Below are 18,304 nucleotides of genomic sequence, written 5' to 3'. Positions count from 1 at the left end.
CCCACAGCGCCAGGCAGCAGCTCCTGGGCTGAACTTCAGCCTCGCTTCCAGTACGGATGTAGTCTGGCTAAACAACGGCAATAAAAATAACTACAATTGTCCCCCCCCCCCCTCCACCCCCCTATCTCCCCCGCAACACCAAGGAGAAAGAAATAATGCAGGAGCTGGAGCAGGAGCTACTGTAAGCCAACACAGAAATCAGACGCTGAGGCATGAAAGAGGAAAGACCGAACAGGCAGATGGGGACAGAGACGTGACAGGAAGTCATGGGCTTGCCTGCACTTTGCCACGGAGCTCCTCGATCTTTCTGTCCAGACACCTCTGGCTGTCCGTCTCCATGGGGTTCTGCTGGACCTGCAGCAGCTGCACCTGAGAGGAGAGACCGGGTCAAACTGGGTCACCGCGGCGGGGGGGTGGGGTGGGGAGCCCGGAGGCCTTCCGCAAAACAGGAGCTTGACGATAATCGATCCTTGAAAACCATGTGAACCCTTTTTTTCTTCCTAAGACACTGACAACGTGTAGGACGCAGCCTGACAGCATGTCTCAAACAGAAAAATGAAGGCTTTGCAATATCACGGCACGGAAGGTTCAAAATCCCGTCCTGGATCGTGGATCACTCTAGATGCTTTATTATTTTTAATGCCCCAGCAGTACGGGTCTCGTATAGCCAATAGCTCACTGACTATCAACCACTACCACCGACATTTACACTGCACATTTTTTATGGAACAAGTAATTGGTTTATTTCATGCTGAAAAGAGAAGAAAGAAAACATTTCAGCCGTGGAGCCTTCAGGTGTGAGCAGGTGTGTGGCTCACACCTAAAGAAGGCTTCACGGCTAAAACGTTAGGTTTATTCCATGCTGAAAAGAGAAGAAAGAAAACACAATGTTTTGGCTGTGGAGCATTCAGGTGGGAGCAGATGTGTGGCTCACACCTGAACATTTTTTATTATTGTATATCATTAAATCCCTACTGTATTGTATACTGGAAGGCACGGTCTTCACACGACTCGCCTGCCATTTTTATTTACTGCTGTCCTCCCCTGTCTGCACACTGAGAGAACAAGTGTGATGAAGAATTGCATTGTTCCTGTTACAAAATGGCAAATCAACATTGAACATGAAGGCAGGTTCAAAACAAGCAAAGGATTTCTTGCACTGGAAACAAACTGATCCCTGAAACTAGAGGGAATTGAGCTTTATCTTAAACATGATGCAAAGCCTGCACATCTTCCTTGGTACAAAGCAAGACGCCAAAAGAATTTACAGGTCGCTGGAGTTCATGGTAGAGAAATGTGAGAAATAAAATGAAAAATTCCTGACTACAAACAACAGTTTGCAGTCATAACCGCTACTTGCAGTACAACAAAGCAGCAGTCTGCTGTCAGAGAGAGAAACCCAACCCAGGGTAAAGAGCAAGCAATCATGAGCAGAAGAGAGAGGAGTACAGCAGGGCGGGCATGTTGAGTAAACGTCAGGCAATCACACTGTGAGGACAGGGCATAGTCAGGAACAAAGCAAAGTTCAAAACCAAGTAAACACAGCAGGAAGACACCAAGGGGCTCAAAAGGCAAAGCAGAGGATGAAGTAAAGTCAGGAATCCAAGAATCAAAGGAACCAGAGGCTGCAAGCAAACTCTATATGAGAGCACAGAGGGCAGTCAGAGCAGAGCTTCAATAACAACCACCACCAGAGACCGGCGTGGTCATAAACTGGCCCCAGGTGGCCCAGGTCTCCTGTCTGATTAAATATCCATGGCAACCGGTATTGACTGACAGGTGAGTGGAGGTGTGACTGGTGCCATGGCAATGCTAGCTCTCTAGCTGGGGACGAGCCTGAAACTTGCCTCCCAGAAATTCGGGGTGAGGGCTCGGCATGGGGCTTCTGTGCTCACCGCAACGGAGATTCCAGACATCCATTCCTTCTCTCCATTGCCACAAAGGAGAGAATGATTTGCCCGAGGGGCATGGGAGTGGGCGCCCAGGGTGAGCATGGGCTTCAGTGCCACTCTGCCTTGAAAAGGCAGCTCTCCGCCATCTCTGTCACCATACTGGACTCCAGCGGGATGAGATGACAGGCCAACCCCACCCAACTCGAGGCCCAGGCCCAAGAACGACGAGTTTCCCGACACCCGAAATTAAATTCTGCCCGCTTCCTTCAAGCAAGAGGCGGAATCTGTCTCGCTGCAGGCGCTACTTTCCTGCACAGACCAACTGTCCTTGCGTCAGACTTTTAAAAAAATATATTACTGCATATTGTCTTGCGAAGAAACAAAGAAATTCAAGACAGCTGGCAGACAACAAAACCACGTCACTGCCACAACTGTTGTGCAAGCCCTGGGAGTTAAACCTTTTCCCAGAGCGACCCCGTGTGTGAAGACAGAATTCTGCCTGCAGCAGGACCTCACTGCCAGCTAGCTAACACCATGCGTCTGCTTGATTAGCGAACCAATACGGCCAGACCTGCGCTGATATGCCTGAAGAGCTCCTTTATCAGCAGCTAAAAACCGAGTTTCTCCCTCTTTTAGTGGTTCCATGGTTAAACAGTCACCACTCTGGACTCCGAATCCAGCGATCCGAGTTTCTCCCCTTCTTGTGTGGCTCACCATGGTAAGCAGTCAGCACCCTGTACGCAGACTGCGTCCCAGTTCAGCTCAACACTCACCTGGAGCTACAGAGCAAAACTGTGACAGTCCCACAGAACAGAACAGTCAGCGAGAGGCTACAGCAGGGCCCCTCTCTCCCCGGGACTCGAGCCACTCCAGGACTGAATGGGCATCGAGCCAGCAGAGCCTGGATTGGACAACACTTCAACAGACCCCATCAGCTGTTCCCTTATCCTGCTGCACAAGGGTTACTCTTCTACAGCTGTGGATGATTACAGCTCAATATTCAACATACTGACCTCCAGAATTCAGTTCTGATCCAAGTACATATTGATATCAAATACTGTATAACTCACCTATATTACTCTTAACATATAAATATCTGAATGTTGAGCATGTTTAATGAGACTGATTAATGAGTTTGTATAAACCGGTGGTATACAAAATGCATAATCCTTGTTTTAAAGTCTCTTCTTACTCTTGATATCTGCTGTAGTATGATCACTCTCACGTAATGAGCTGCCGTTAGTATCTAGCCAGACATTCACTCTTATTTACCCTAAATGCTTCTATGTTCACGTTTTATGTATTAACAAATGTATACCATGTATTTTGAGCCTGTATGCAGACTGCTTGTTCTTGTTGACTGAGTCCTGAAAACAAAGGTAAGCTCACACTACTTACTGTTACAAATAACACATTTAGAGTAAATTCACAACTCTTACAAGCGTGAAAGATTTTAAGTAACACTGCAAGGTGGATTATGAAGAAACAAAAAAATTCAAGATTCTACTGGATGAAATCTCTGTGGACAGGTTAGCTACTAACTACTGAACAGCCTCTGGTCATTTACAACCTTATTCATTTCAGCACAGCTCTGTGTAATAAAAATGCCATAATACACGCCACAATTACTGAATACCCAGGAACCAGGAGGCCAGCCCTGTCTCTTCTCTTATCGCCAGACCACTGTGATAAACACACACTGGCACTGACCAGGGGGTCAAAGTACACGATCTGAAACCAGCGAGACACCAGCCAGATGCCCGCTTCTCCCAGATCAGTCCCGGTCGAACCCGTGACATACCTGATCGGCGTCGAGTGCTTTAAAGGAGGACATCAGACACAGTGGGGTGGGGGAGGGGATTTGGGGAGAGACCTGACGGCCCCTCACCACATCCTGGGACTGGTGTGGGGTGTGGAACCTGAATCAAGGACCGCTCTTAGGGGATTTTTTTTTTGCAGACCATTAGCGGCACTGGTTGGCATGCGGCAGAAATAAAGGACATTGATGCCCTGGAAAGAGCTCACAGAGGTGGAACAGGAATCATCTGTAGTCCAAACTAAAGAAAGTCAGACTAAACCGTATCTCTTTTGTCCTTTTTTGCAAACGGCACACACAAAAAAACAACCTCTTGGTCTTTCCAGTTCTCCCAGCCAAATTGATTTCTTCCTGCCGTTTCAGGAAGTAAGGCAGGAAGTCGGCTTCAGCAGTGTGGCTGGGCTGCTTGTTCCCTTTGGGTGAAGGTGCCTCCCCCGTTTTTTTGTCATTTTTCACAAACTGCACGGGGATTTCTTCAGATTCCAACGTCCGCTGAGGGAGGATTTCTTTTGAGTGACTGCTTCCGCAAAAACAGGGACCCAAAAAAAAATTAAGCAGAGCCGATTTCACAATAAGAACTCCGGAGGCACGCCGGAAACACACGGACGGCTGTGCTCAAGCTGACTCCCTGAGAGCTTACAACAGGATTTCGGAACGACACGGCTAGTGATCACCCAAATCAGCAGGACAGGGCAGAAGGAAAGCCTCCTGCCTGAGACCTGCTGAGCTCAGGAGGTCTTACCTGTTCAGCCAGCAGGGCAGACTGAAGGATCTCCTGCTCCTTTTCCAGAAACCACTGGATGACTTTGGCCAAGTAACACGGATCCTCCTGAAAACCCTGTTTAAAAAAAAATAGCTGGAGTCCTGTTTTGGTTCGAGACAACACAAGGGCACAGACACAGCTGGAGTCCTGCTCCGGTACGGGACAGCACAAGGGCACAGACACAGCTGGAGTCCTGCTCCAGTGCAGAGAAGAGGGGTGTGGTAGGGAAGGGGGCGAGTATTCTGACCTGGAAGTTCTGCTTGAAGCGGCGGAAGTTGCGCTGCAGGAGGAAGGTGTCGGCCTCCTGGAGGAAGCGGCTGTGCTGGTTATCCAGGTTCTCCAGCAGGACCTGGAAGAGGACGCTGGCCACGGAGGGGTCCTGCATCGCTCTGACCCTGGAGACGGGAGAGAGAGGAGATGTGGGCTGAGACAGGCCAAGTCCAAGTCTCGACCGCAGCGAGACACCAGAACGCCGCGTACTAGTCGTGCCAGGGCACGATGAGGCACACGGCGCCAGCAGAACCCCCCCCCCCAGGTGACATGCTTCAATGCTCAGAGCCGCCAGCGTGAGATCGCTGGCGCACAGAACAGAACGCACTGTACCGGCCAGCTTTCACACGTTTTTCTAAAAACAACAACTCCTTTGCCACATCCCGAAACAAGTGTGCTTCCTCTTCAATGTCAAAGGCTCACTTGCGCTGGGCTGTGCCAAGGCCTCGGGCCTGAAATCACTCTTTAACAAGAGGAGGCCCGTGTCAAAATCGGTCTCCGTGCTCGCTAACGAAGAGGGATTCCCACACGTCCTGTTCCCAGGAATGGGGCGTTGGGGCTGCTGGAAAGGCAGCGTGACTCAGACACTCACCCAGACTGCCAGACAGCACAGTCACTCACCCACAAGGTGCCAACTTCTCATCTAACAGTCTAATCACATATAAAAGCATAAATCTGTCCTCATTAATGGTAAGAAACTGAAAAGAAATTTAATTTTTAATTAAGTGTGTTCATTATGTGGCTATTAGCTTTGCGGTGACATGTGATCATGCCTCTGAAAACAGAAGTCCACTGAGGTGCAGATACTGGGGTTAGTTTGTTGTTTTTTAAGAGCTTTTCTGGGAGTTTTCTGAATCACCTTTTTCCAAAATACACAGCTACCGTTAAGATTGCTAGCCGGTGGCACACTTTTTTTTTCTCAAATGTCAATTACTTTTGATTTGGATTTATGACGGGTTGTTAAATGACAAATGAACTCAATTATGGTTAACTTTCCATAGCTGTTAGTTGACTTTAGTCCTGGATAACATTTATTTACTGCTTTGTGAGCACAATCCTGTGCTGAACTCTTAAAAACACACTGGGGGGAAAAAAAGCATGTAGCCCTGCTTTAACCCTTCATTTACTTGAGCCTACAGTACTTGAGTAGCAGAAGCCCGTGAGCTGTGACTCGGTGCCTGTGACCCAGCAGGGTACACTAGTCAGAGCTCGATCTGGGGCTCCTCATCAGAGGGTTGGGGTTCAGGTATCACAGCCACTCCCCATCTACTCCAATATCCTATGAACCCTCATGATCTGACATACAGGGGACTTGCGTTTGGCCAAGTGTGCGTTTGTCCTGCAGGCTTGTGCGCTGTAACATTGCTGACTGATGAAGAAAATCCATTCTGGAGCCTGGAGAGAGCGTCCAGCCAGCTCCGCTATCTAATCCCCTTCGTGGCCCATCTTGACTTGAGCGGTACCCTGCTCACCAGTCCTGGGTCTCTATCCAGTGGGCCAGGTAGTGCCGGACATCCATAGGGAACTCATCCTGGCCGTACAGCTCGTCCAACCGCTGGAGGTACACAGAGTCCAGGCGCTGCAGCTTCTCCCACTGCGTCATCCTGCAAGGAACACGGCAGACTGGTCACACATTCCCGGGAAACACTTTGCCCTCCCCGCGGGATGCTCCACTCAAAGCTCTTTACAGGTCCATCACCACCAACATGCAGCACCCACCTGGATGCTGATGATATTATTATTAATAATAATAATAATAATAATAATTCCTTACTCTTATATAGCACTTTTCTGGTCACTCCACTCCAAGCAATTTACAGGTAATGGGGACTCCCCTCCACCACAACCAACATGCAGCCCCACCTGGATGATGCAACGCAGCCATAGTGTGCCAGAACACTCACCACAAACCAGCTATCGGTGTGGAGGAGAGCAGAGTGATGAAGACAATTCATAGATGGGGATTATTAGGAGGCTGTGATTGGTAAAGGCCAGGAGGCAATTTGGCTAGTACACTAGGGTTAACACCCCTACTCTGAGAAACGCCCTGGGATTTTTAATGGCCACAGAGAGTCAGGACCTCGGTTTTTAGTCTCATCTGAAGGACAGTGCCTTTTTATAGTGTAGTGTCCCCGTCACTATACTGGGGCATTAGGACCCACACAGACGGCAGGGTGAGTGCCACCTGCTGGCCCCACTAACACCTCTTCCAGCAGCAGCCTTAGTTTTTCCCAGGAGTCTCCCATCCAGGTACTGGCCAGGCTGACACCTGCTGAGCTGCAGTGGGCTGCCAGTTGTGAGTTGCAGGGTGACATGGCTGCTGGCTCAATTGCTGGGCCAGTGGGCTTTACTGGTCACAACCGCATCGTTGATATCTGCAGACCTGCAGCAACTAATCAGGGGATTCACTGAATCAAGTAGCCGACCCGACAGATCATTCGGGGGGGGAAATAATCAGAACAGAGAATGAAGACCAATCTCGGTGGTGGAGGATAGAGTTCAGTTAATTAAGCGATAAATTTAAAGTGTTTCTTAACCTTTGACTAAACACATCTACAACTAACCCTGGACTGTCATGTAGTGCTCACAAACTACATGAACATAAGAACGCAAGACAAGTCCAACAGAAAAAGAGGAAGCTAATTGAGGCCATTCGACCCATCTAACCCATTTGCTACTTATCGGCTACTTGATCTGGGACCTCACCTGGCAATTTCTTGAAAGAAACCAGGGTATCGGCTTCAACAACAGACTTGGGAGCTCGTCCCACACTCCCACCACCCTCTGTGCAAAGATGTTTAAATGCATTTCCCTGTAGGTCCCACCCGTACTTTTTGTGTTTCACCACTGATTTGGAAGAGGCCTAAGACTCGGTGCTGCTGACCAGAGGGATGAGGGTTCAAATCCCGGATGCTGTGCGTCTGAAGGAGGTTGTTGACCCAGAACACCTAGCAAGCTCAGCCATGTGAACAGGCACCAAAACACATCTAAAAAGGTAGGCAGCTAGACATCTGCCAAGCTGCTTTGGATAAAAGTGAAAAACAAAATAAATAACATTCTCCCTTGCTCCCAGAGAACTTCTTAATTAGGTTTTTTTCTCATTAGCAAGGTGGATGTTTTTGCAATGAGAACCGCAGCATGACGGACTGCAGGCTACGGCTCTGGGAAAACATATTCCATTGCTCGGATGCTGTTTCCCGGAAAAGCTAAATCTCAACAACGCCCTGGACAAACTGCTGTACCGTCCCTCGGTGGCAAGAAGTGAAAAAGGAACCGAAACGGCTGCCAGGGAAATAAGAGAAAGGAACAGCAGTGGTTTTCCTGTGCTGCATCTCCCTCCATTCTACACGAGAGCCGCCAGCGATAACAGCAAACTGCCACTCGTGGGTGGGATTGATGGGTCTTTAATACTGGGATCTGATCCTGAAGAATTCCTCTGCAGCTCCAGGGCGGCAGTGGTGGGATCGGACGGATCCTCCTGGCACAAGGCTTGCAGACTGAACAGAATCGCCATCTCACAGAACTGAGAGGCCTTTCTGCTAACCTCACTCCAGGAGCTGGGAGGGCGCCGGGCCAGCGCGTGCGTGCCCAGCCACGACCCTGCCCGCACAATGGCACGAGAAAACAGTTTCTTTTTCTGAAAATCAGGTTGGAGGGTGGGGATGGGGAGGGAGGGAGGGCAGAAACAGAAAGAGAGACGGCAGCCAAGGACGCAGGAAGGGTGTTACCTCTGCTGTGCCAGGCCTAGCTCCTCTAGGCCCCACCCTTGACTGTCAATTATTGTGCAATCAAACCACTTGCCGATGAGGGATACAAACTTGTACGATCCCCTGGGATCCCCTGCCCCGAGACTGGCAGGGGGAGTGGCAAGGCTGCTGACCTGCTGGGGGGGGAGGTTGTCAGTCGGTGCCAGAGGATGACGTACCCCAACTCCCCAGCATCATCTGTTTCTGGCATGCAGAGACAAGCCCACGAGCCACTGAGCGGGAAACTGCGGAGCGAGACGAGGCAGGACACCGCAGTAGGGACCTAGAATCCTGGAAAGTGAAACTTAATATTCTTGAGAAGGGTTCTGAGCAAGGGCTTTCATTTCTAACTGCTTACCCAATTCAAGCTCGCGGGGGGGAGCTGGAGCCCAACCCAGCGAGTAACAGGCACCAGGCAGAGTACATCCTGGACAGGACACCAGTCCATCGCTGCGCAGACTATGGAAACATGAACACAGGGAACTCCACACAGACAGCATCCCTGGTCAGAAACTGAACCCAGGGCCCCAGCACTGCGTGGCAGCAATGCTCAACAGTGCACCACCATGCTGCACAGTAACAGAACAGCTCAATCTCAAATAAATCTTGCCAAGGCTGAGTGCGGAAACAAGGGAAGAGCTCAAACCGCAATTACCCACAGTGCTCAGGTGGTTAGGGAACTAGGGTAACAACCACCCAGGAGAGAAAAAAGGTAAAAGCAGGAAGAGAAAGTGACTTTTTAACACACGTGTCTAACAGTCATCCAGACCCAGAGCCACTTCCTGATCGCGATCATCATGGCTGTCGTGGCTCAGGACTGAGCCCAAAGCTGTGCCATGTAAATGCCTCAGGGTGTTTTAACTCAGTTATATCAGACACCACTTCATTCTTGTATTGTCCCAAATGAGGAAAGTTATAGCATGCCTGTACCTAAAAACCTGAGGTCAAAGCACTAAGTGACTTTCTACTGGTGGCACTCACTGCTGACTGGAGCACATGGAGAGGCTTATTTATAAACATCTTACTCTCTCGATTACAGAACACCTGGATACCTTGCAATTTGCTTATAAAGAATGTAGAGAGATTGAAGATGCAACAGGCAAAGTCACAAGTGTATTTTATTTCTTGACTTTAGTTCAGCATTTGATACAAATCCACAGAGTGTCCTGCTGAAGAACTGACAGGCTGAAGGAACTGAGTCTCTTTAGTCTGAAGGGAGTGTCCCGCACTGACAGGCTGAGGGAACTGAGTCTCTTTAATCCTGAACAGAAAGCACTGCGAAATGACTAGATCAAAATATTCAGAACCCTCAAAGACAAAGCTAGCCCAGCAGACTTGTTCAGTACCAAGAGCAAAACATGAGCCAGAGGATATGAGTGGAAACTACAAAGGGAAGAACATTTAAAACCGAGAAGAGGATGTTCTTCCTTACATAAAGGGTGATATGAGGGTAGAACAATCACTCCAGTCATGTTGAGGAAGCCGATTTTTTCAGGAACAAATTGGGTGAGATCATGATGATGTATCTACTATCATCCCAACAGGGCAGATAACTACAGGGAAGCGCATTTAAACCCATAGCGCTCAGACGGGACTCTCTCGTCCTTGTCTTGGTGCTGCTGAGCGAATTATGAAGGAGGTACTGTCACGCTCTGGGTCACGCCCAGTCCTCTCTGGAACCGGCTGCCCGTCTTCACTGGTGATGTAACCCAGGGCGGCAGCAGCGCCACGAGCTCCGGAGATGGCAGACACGCGTCTGCTCACACGGAGGAGAATGGCTCTGGCCCTACTGGGTGGCGCACCACCCTGCAGGCCTCACCTAAAGTCAACAGCCAACGCAGCCAGGGAGGGAAAAACTAGAGCACCCTCCGGATTTAAATCCAATTGAGCTGCATTTTACATGCTGAAGAAAAACTGAAACTGCTCCTCTGCTGTAGACAAGAACTCAAATGAGCTTCATGCAGTTATCGTCTCGAATGGATAATGCAAACCAAACACTGGCTTCTACACTCTGAGTGACACTTAGACTGAATGTGTCCCGATACCTGTGCTCCAGAAGAAGGCAATGGGTTCAACACAAAGTTTTATTTGGTTCGAATAGCATCAAACACATGACCAGCAGGATGGCGGAGTGGTCAGAATGGCCATCTTGCAGCGCTGTGGTCCTGGGTTCAATTCCGCACATGGGGTGCTGTCTGTGTGGAGTCTGTATGTTCTCCCCGGGTGCTCCCACTTCTTCCCATAGGCCTAAGATCCTCTATTAACATGCACTGCTGGTAGCTCAACACGTCAACAGGAAAATTGGCCCTAGTGTGTGTGTGTGTGTGTTGGAATAGGCTGCAGTTCCCCTGCATCCCTGAACTGGACAAGCAGTTAACGAAAGTTATGGTGATGATCCTACTGGTCTTCCATTTTTTTCAATCCTACAGAAAACTATGTCCTGAAATCCATCTATTCCTGGCAACAATCCAGAGCCCATTCTGGAAACACAGAGTCCCAGATGGGACAGGACGATGGCCTACCTCAGGGAGCCCCCTCAGCTGCCCAAGACAGGGAACTGAAGCTTTTCCATCTCGAACAGAGGAGACTACAAACATTCAAAACCCTCAAAGCCACTGACAAAAGTCAACACAGAGGACTTCTTCAGAATTCATGGAGAAACATAAAGCAGAGGACATAAGTGGAAACGACAGAGAAGTGTTTTTCACACCAAGAATAGGAGGCACTTCTGTACACAAAGGGTGGTGGGAGTGTGGAACAAGCCGCCAAGCCATGTTGTTGGAGCATATACCCTAGCTTCTTTCAAGAAATAGCTGGACAGGATCCAGGGATCAACTAGCTGCCACCCTCTGAATTGTAACCTCTCTTCTGTATAAAGCACCAGTAAGATCTACAGAAACTCGTCTTGACAGGGCATTTGAAAAGTCCAGTTCTCAGCAGGAGAAACCCAACATTTTCAACAGCTTCAGAAAACCCCCACAGCCTGTCACCACCACACAGCACAGCATCACACAGCTCTCCAATAATTACATGACCTTCGCCCTCAGCGTTTTGCATGAGCAATGCTTTCGTGAGTAATGCCGCCAACAGGTATTTTCAGTGAACTCTTTGCTTAAGTGCCTGACGACAGGGCGCTCTGTTATTGACTGGAGAGAAAACAAGCAGCAGGAGGACACTGGCACGCCAATGGATGCTTTGCAACACGCCTGCCCGTGTGTTATTAAACACAGCTCTGGTAGGGCTGCCAGTCACCTAACAATTTCACTATGAGAATGCCTTGTTTAAGAAAGTGATGTCTCAGTAAAGGGAACACTGGTCCTGGAGGGATGAACGGTGCTCCGATTTTTGTTCCAAATGATCTCTGAATTATTTAACTGAACACACCACCTGTTTAACTGATCACAGATCAATTGTTCCAGGACTAAAGAAACTAAAGACTAAGCAGCGAGTTTTGAAACCTGCTGGACTGGGTCTCTCCAGGACCAGAGCTTGACACGCCCAGAGTGTCTGGACTGGGGCTCCCCAGGACCAGGGTTCAAGACTCCCAGACTGACTGAACTGGGTCTCTCCAGGAACAAGGTTCGAGACCCCTGCACTGACTGGACCAGGGTTCGATACTCCAAGATGGACTGGACTGGGGTTCTCCAGGACCAGGGTTCAAGACTCCCGGACTGACTGGACTGGGACTCCTGGACAATGAAAATGCTTGCACTGTTAATAACTGCAGATTGCAATACAAATTAAATACCAATTTAATACAAATTAAACTAAAACCCTGTGCCGTAACTGGTCTCTCTTCCAGCACCACAGCAAACTCCTGTGACCTCCAGTCACACTGCTCTGTGGGGTGGTTTAAGGTCAGAAGGTTCATTTGAGTTTATTTACCATTGAGGCCTGCCAGCTGACTGTCTAATCTGATGACCTATCAGATGACTGATACCCGATAAGATTAGGAGGGGGGATATTACACAACTACAAATAAGAACTGAACAGATTGATAAATCACCAGATTTATTTTTAACTTGTATTTTCACAGGAGTCCCTTCATTAATGGGGGGGGAAGCCATTTACAAAAAAAAGGACAGCATGTGATTCTTGCAAGATCAGTCTTCACAGAAATACAGGAAGTGGACTGATAAAAACAGCAACACTGGCACCCCACGCCTTCAGCGCTTCGGCACCCAATCAAGACGTCGTGCGCATATCCTCTCGCAACCGCCAACGTGCGAGCGCAGGGACGGGACAGGAGCCGCCAGCGCGGGGGGGGGGGGGGGAGAAACAGTGCCATTGAACATTTCACAATCTCTTCCCTGCAGATCTCCCACAGACAGGCACATAAACAACTTTTGCAAAGAGGGGGTGGCTGTTAGGCCCATCAAGCAACTTTGGTTTTAACTCCACAAGGAGGTAAGATCATTCTAGGGAGAGTGAAGGGGAGGGTTCCTTTGAAAACGTACACTGTAGGGCTGCTGTAACACACCAATTTCCCTTTGGGATCAATAAAGTCTTATCTTTCTATCTCTAGCCCATTACAGCTACTAGTAACTTCTGCAAGGGAGGAGTTTATGATGTAATACATCACATTCAATAACAACATATCCAAATCAGGGCTGAGCAGGAGCCGGAGCCTAGCCCAGGAAGCACTGGGTGCAAAGCAGGGTACACGTACACACACACACGTACACACACACCAGGGCCAGTTTCCCAGAAGCCAATTAACACATCAGAATGTCTCTGGACTGTGGGAGGAAACACATGTAAAACAGAGAGGGACCATGCAAACTCCACACAGACAGCACCCCAGGAATTGAACCCAGGGCCCCAGAGCTGCGAGCCAGCAATGCCTCACAGCACCACTGTGCCTCCCCATGTTTTCGTGGAAGATGGGCAAAACTTCTTTCAGAGGGAATGAACTACTTTACAAAGAAACTGTATACACCTGACTAATCACTGTAAATGTTGCCTGATGAAAGTATTCTCCCCACAGGTTCCTGTTCCATTTTAAAAAGTAGTGTAGTGTAAAAAGTAGTGGATTTCTTTCGAAAAGTAGCTGCCTCAACACTCTTGGGGACGAGACGAACAAATTCGACACAGGCAACTTAGGCAAGTCAGACTCTGAACTATATTGTTGACGCCGGAAGATGTGTTCTGAGAATTCACAGGTGGTAAAACAGTCCTCCCCCAACGTCGGTGACAAGCCACCAGGCGCTGAGAGGCAGTCGGACTTTTTACACAGGTAAACCAAATGCAGGCAGAAAGAAAAACATCGCGAAACCGAACACGCGTGGCGCGACTTCAGCGTCGCCCGTGGGGCCGGTTATTCTAAGTAGTCCCTAAGGTTTGTCGCAAAAACAACAAAACAAAAACATACAAGAGGAAAGCGCCTGCCTTTCTCAAATATTTCCAAAAAGCATTCAATTTCACTCGCTTGAAACTCGAGTGTTTTTGTCACAGCTCACGTGCGCCGTGCAGCTGGACCCCGCCGTACACGACACTGGAATTAGACAGTTCACCTGCAGAGACACGCAGCGGTTCATTTCTTCGTGGAATAAATTGTGTTTGAGCCACGACGAGAGACATGAAGACGGGATACTTGCCTGAACCCGGGCAGTTGCTCTAACTTCCTGGTGCAGTGCGGTTTGTTTGTGTTTTCCTCCTGGCTGGACACTAACGCTGTTTAATTTCAATTATAATGTCAGGCGAACGACGCAGGATGATATAAACAGTTTCTACACACACCGCAGAAACATGAGGACGCCGCGACTCGCAACTAATATTAACGGACCCTTGAACTTGACCGACTCACTCGCACGTTCTCCCCTGCCTCGAGCAAGCGAGTAATTCAACCTCCCCCTGGCGAAAACATGGAAAGATTGATAGGCACATTAAACCCCACCTTATCTGGAGGAGGTGCCCGGTGTCAATTCAGAGTATGAGAAACCGGCGCCATTCTGGCGCCTATCTAGAGTTAATCTTAGCGTGCAAAGCTCATATAAATTCTGAGCCAAAATGGCGGCGACTAAGGCTGCGTCTTTCAGTTAAGACGCTGAACACATTGGTGTGCTTACATCTTCACCACCCCGCCCAACCGCAGTAGCGCCACGCCTTCTCCGGTTGCTCATTGGTCACATGTGAGCTGTCAAACTCCCCGACTGCGGCCGATGTGGACCGAGGTATGGCTGACGTGCCTGTCAGTCTAAACGGGAGCCCGAGTTGGACGTCTGCAGCAGAGGGTGGCGAAACCAATTGGAAGAACGGCGGCTTCAGCTGCCGCCGGCTGAGATCAGCTGATTTACGAGAAATGACGTAAGGAAAGCGGAGGAGCTGCGTTGTCTCAGAGGGAGGAAGGCGCCGAGATTTAAACGCAGTTTGGTCTGGTTCACGAGCGCAGCAGCACAACACACTGACACTTCAACTTCATTTAAACTTTGTTTCTTACATAACCAATCCCCAGTCCTGGTCCTGGGGGGGTCAGTGTGTCTGCAGGGTGTCCAGTCCTGGTCCTGGGGGGTCAGTGTGTCTGTGGGGTGTCCAGTCCTGGTCCCTGGTCCTGGGGGGTCAGTGTGTCTGCAGAGTGTCCAGTCCTGGTCCTGGGGGGTCAGTGTGTCTGCAGGGTGTCCAGTCCTGGTCCTGGGGGGTCAGTGTGTCTGCAGGGTGTCCAGGTCCCTTCACAGCAGCAGTACTTGAGGAGCTCGGAGAAGCTGTTCAGCTTCTCCCCACTGATAATGATTTAGCTCATGAAGAGCTGAAATGAAAGCCTGCAGACACAGCAGTCTCACAGGGACTGGAACTGCAGACCCTGGGGACAGACAGCAAAGTATCAATGATTCCACCAGTTTATACAAGGTTGCAGGTTCGGATGAGCCAAATAATTACCTGAAAACTCACCATCCCAAACATGGGGTGGGAGACTGTTCCATTAGCTGGGTGCCCTGTAACTACAGGCTTCACCGCCAACTGTTATTTTATTAATGCGTGGAATATGAAGAAGACCTGCATTCTGTGATCTAAGCATCGACTTGGATTGTGTACATTAATAAGTTCCATTAGATAGACAGGTGCCTGACTTCTGAGAGCCTTGTAAGTAAGTAGAAGGATTTTGAAGTCTGCCCTGTACCTGACAGGAAGCCAATGAAGAGAGCTAAGTATGGGGGTTATATGGTCGTACTTTCTGCTCCTAGGAGCAATTCTAGCTGCTGCATTCTGAATTCGCTGTAAAGTGTGGAAAGAGTGATGGGTGCTCCCTGATAGTAGGGCATTGCAGTAGTCTAACCTGCTGTATACAAGAGCATGTATTAGTTTCTCTGTGTCTTGAGGGGAGAGAAACCGCCTTAGTTTAGCCATATTTCTTAACTGTAGGAGGAATGTTTTCGATACTGTTTTAACATGAGAGTTAAATGAGAACCTTGTGTCTAATATGTTGCCTAGGTTGTGTGCTGAGTCTTTGAGGCAATTTTTTTAAATCCTCTGAGTTAAGTGCTGAAGTTATAGTAGTCCTATCAGTATTGTTGCCTCCAAACAACAGAACCTCAGTTTTATCAGAGTTGAGTAACAAAAAGGTTTCACACATCCAAGTCTTTACTTCATTAATGCAATTAACTAAAGTGATAATAGACGAGTTGTCATTGGGTGTAAACGAAATGTATCACCATCAGCATAGAAATCAGCATGTGAATGAAAGTTAATATTATGTTTTTGTATTATCCTACATAGCGGCAGCATGTACAGAGAGAACACTATTGGTCCCAGCACTGATCCCTGTGGTACCCCAAATTGAACTGGTGACATTGACAAAGCAGCACAATGATTAGATATTTGAACATAATGAAAACAATTAGTTAAATATGAAGTAAACCACATAAGGACGGTTCCACATAAGCCAACCTCAAACTCAAGCCTGTGTAACAAAACAGAGTGGTCAACTGTGTCAAAAGCAGCACTAAGATCTAGAAGCACAAGCACTGTTACATTCCCCGTGTCAGTAGCTAACAGAATATCCTTTATAACTCTTGTTAATGCAGTTTCAGTGCTGTGGCCTGGGTGGAAACCAGGCTGGAATTTCTCAAGTATATTATTGGAGTCCAGATACGATTGCAGTTGGGCCACAACTATTCTCTCAAGAACTTTAGATAGAAATGGGATGTTTGAGACAGGCTGTAATTGTTAAGAACCTGTGGATCCAAATTTGGCTTCTTAATGAGTGGTCTAACAACTGCTACCTTGAATTGATCAGGTACAACGCCTGATGCAAGGGACCTGTTCATCATACTAATTACAGGTCCTGCCAGCACTTCCAGGGAATCTCTGACTCGCTGAGTGAGGATGGGATCTAGCGGACAGATGGTTGACTTTGTCTTCATAATTAAATTCTTGAGTCCTTGATCATTAACTAATTGAAAAACACTACAGAGGTGCTCATATTGTTTCTGTACCAGACTTCTTTGCAGCTTTTTTTGATTGTGTATGAAGTCTGATGGTGTTAATTTTATTGTTAAAGAAGTTCATGAAATTGTCACTACTAAAGTTAGATGGTGCTGTAGAATCTGTCTTATTTGTAAGATTAGCTATTGTCTTAAATAGGTAGTGGGGGTTATTGTTATTGGTTTCAATAAGTTCATAGTAGTAGATCGAACAAGCTCTATATAGGTCTTTCTTACATTGCTGTAGGCTATCAGTCCATGCTGACTTGATGTATCAGACCAGTAGACCAGTAGACTTGCACTCTAGTTTGCCGCACTCTTGTTGAAGGGAGCATGAGTGATCAGTATACCATGGAGAGTGACTAGTGGCTTTGACTACCTTAGTCTTTAACTAAGAGAGTGGGCAAGGAGAACCAGTCACCGGAGAGCCTGGAAAACCAGAGCACCAGAATTGCTGGGACAGTTGTAGCACCGTCTTCCTGGCAGAGGGGTGGACAACCAAGCAGCCGGGTGGGGCTTCAGGAAAAGCATGAATGAAGGCTCGTGTTGCCCTCACTGCCTCCACTGCTGACGGGGTGTCTCCATAGAAGGGGTGTGCGGGACAGGGGGCGCAGGACACACCCAGGGTTTGTCAGGGGGAGGTGGTTCAGGGAGGTCTTCCACCAGAGGGACAGGTGAGTGAGCCCCAGAGGGTGAAGCCCAGGTAAGAAATCCGTGGAGGAATCACCAAGCTTCAGTTCTTCCTTGGCATTACACAAATCCAGGTCATCCTGTTTGTTCGCTCTTGCTCGCCGATCTGGGATGATCTCAGCTGTAGCTTCACTAAGTGGAGTAGAAATATGCTCTTCCTGACCAGTGGAATGTGTGAACAACTACAACAGCAACCCACACACATGTTCCCTGTGGATACACCCTGGACTGTACCATTTTCCACTCCCCTCCCAGGACTGTATCATTTTTCTTCACACACCCCCCCTCCCCGGACTGTACCACTTTCCACTCCCCAACCCAACCCCCCTCCGCCATTTCTCCTGTTTTCCACTCACCCCTGTGTCAGTGGCACTCAAAAAGAGGAGAGAGGGCAGAGATAAGGCAGCATTTTTCACACAACGGTCTATAAGCACAAACATTTATTCAACTGAATTAGAAGATTGATGGAACAGAGAAGGATAGTGACAGCAGTAACTAGAGAAAATCCTAATGCATTTAAAAAAAGATGCAGTACAGCATGTGGTAAGTCTGAGAGCGTGCAATTTGCTACTGAGAAGACAGAGAGGGATCTACAATACCGCCTGCTTTACAGGTCTCCCACCAGATGGCCAGCTGTCACACAGCCAGAGAGAAAAGCACACGGTCAGTTGAACCCAACACATGAGTTGTTTGCTAACATGATCACC

At 48.5% G+C, this 18,304-nt stretch overlaps 1 protein-coding gene across 2 annotated transcripts in view; it reads right to left on the bottom strand.

The window, feature by feature from the left end:
- stat2 (signal transducer and activator of transcription 2) overlaps positions 1–14,440 on the bottom strand; it is a 38,441-nt gene extending 24,001 nt beyond the window's left edge. For both annotated transcript variants that reach the window (XM_088912698.1, XM_088912706.1), the window contains exons 1-5: positions 14,085–14,440; positions 6,214–6,345; positions 4,719–4,866; positions 4,451–4,546; positions 277–369 (exon numbers count right to left, since the gene is read on the bottom strand). In XM_088912698.1, coding sequence (XP_088768824.1) covers positions 277–369; positions 4,451–4,546; positions 4,719–4,866; positions 6,214–6,344 — 468 coding nt within the window. In that variant the 5' untranslated portion in view covers position 6,345; positions 14,085–14,440. The remainder of the gene's footprint in view (positions 1–276; positions 370–4,450; positions 4,547–4,718; positions 4,867–6,213; positions 6,346–14,084) is intronic.
- Between the last annotated feature and the right edge of the window lie 3,864 nt (positions 14,441–18,304).

This window comes from Atractosteus spatula, chromosome 1 (assembly GCF_055471065.1).
Source record: "Atractosteus spatula isolate fAtrSpa1 chromosome 1, fAtrSpa1.hap1, whole genome shotgun sequence".
Lineage (NCBI taxonomy): Eukaryota > Metazoa > Chordata > Actinopteri > Semionotiformes > Lepisosteidae > Atractosteus > Atractosteus spatula.
This window is presented reverse-complemented; position numbering and strand designations above follow the sequence as displayed.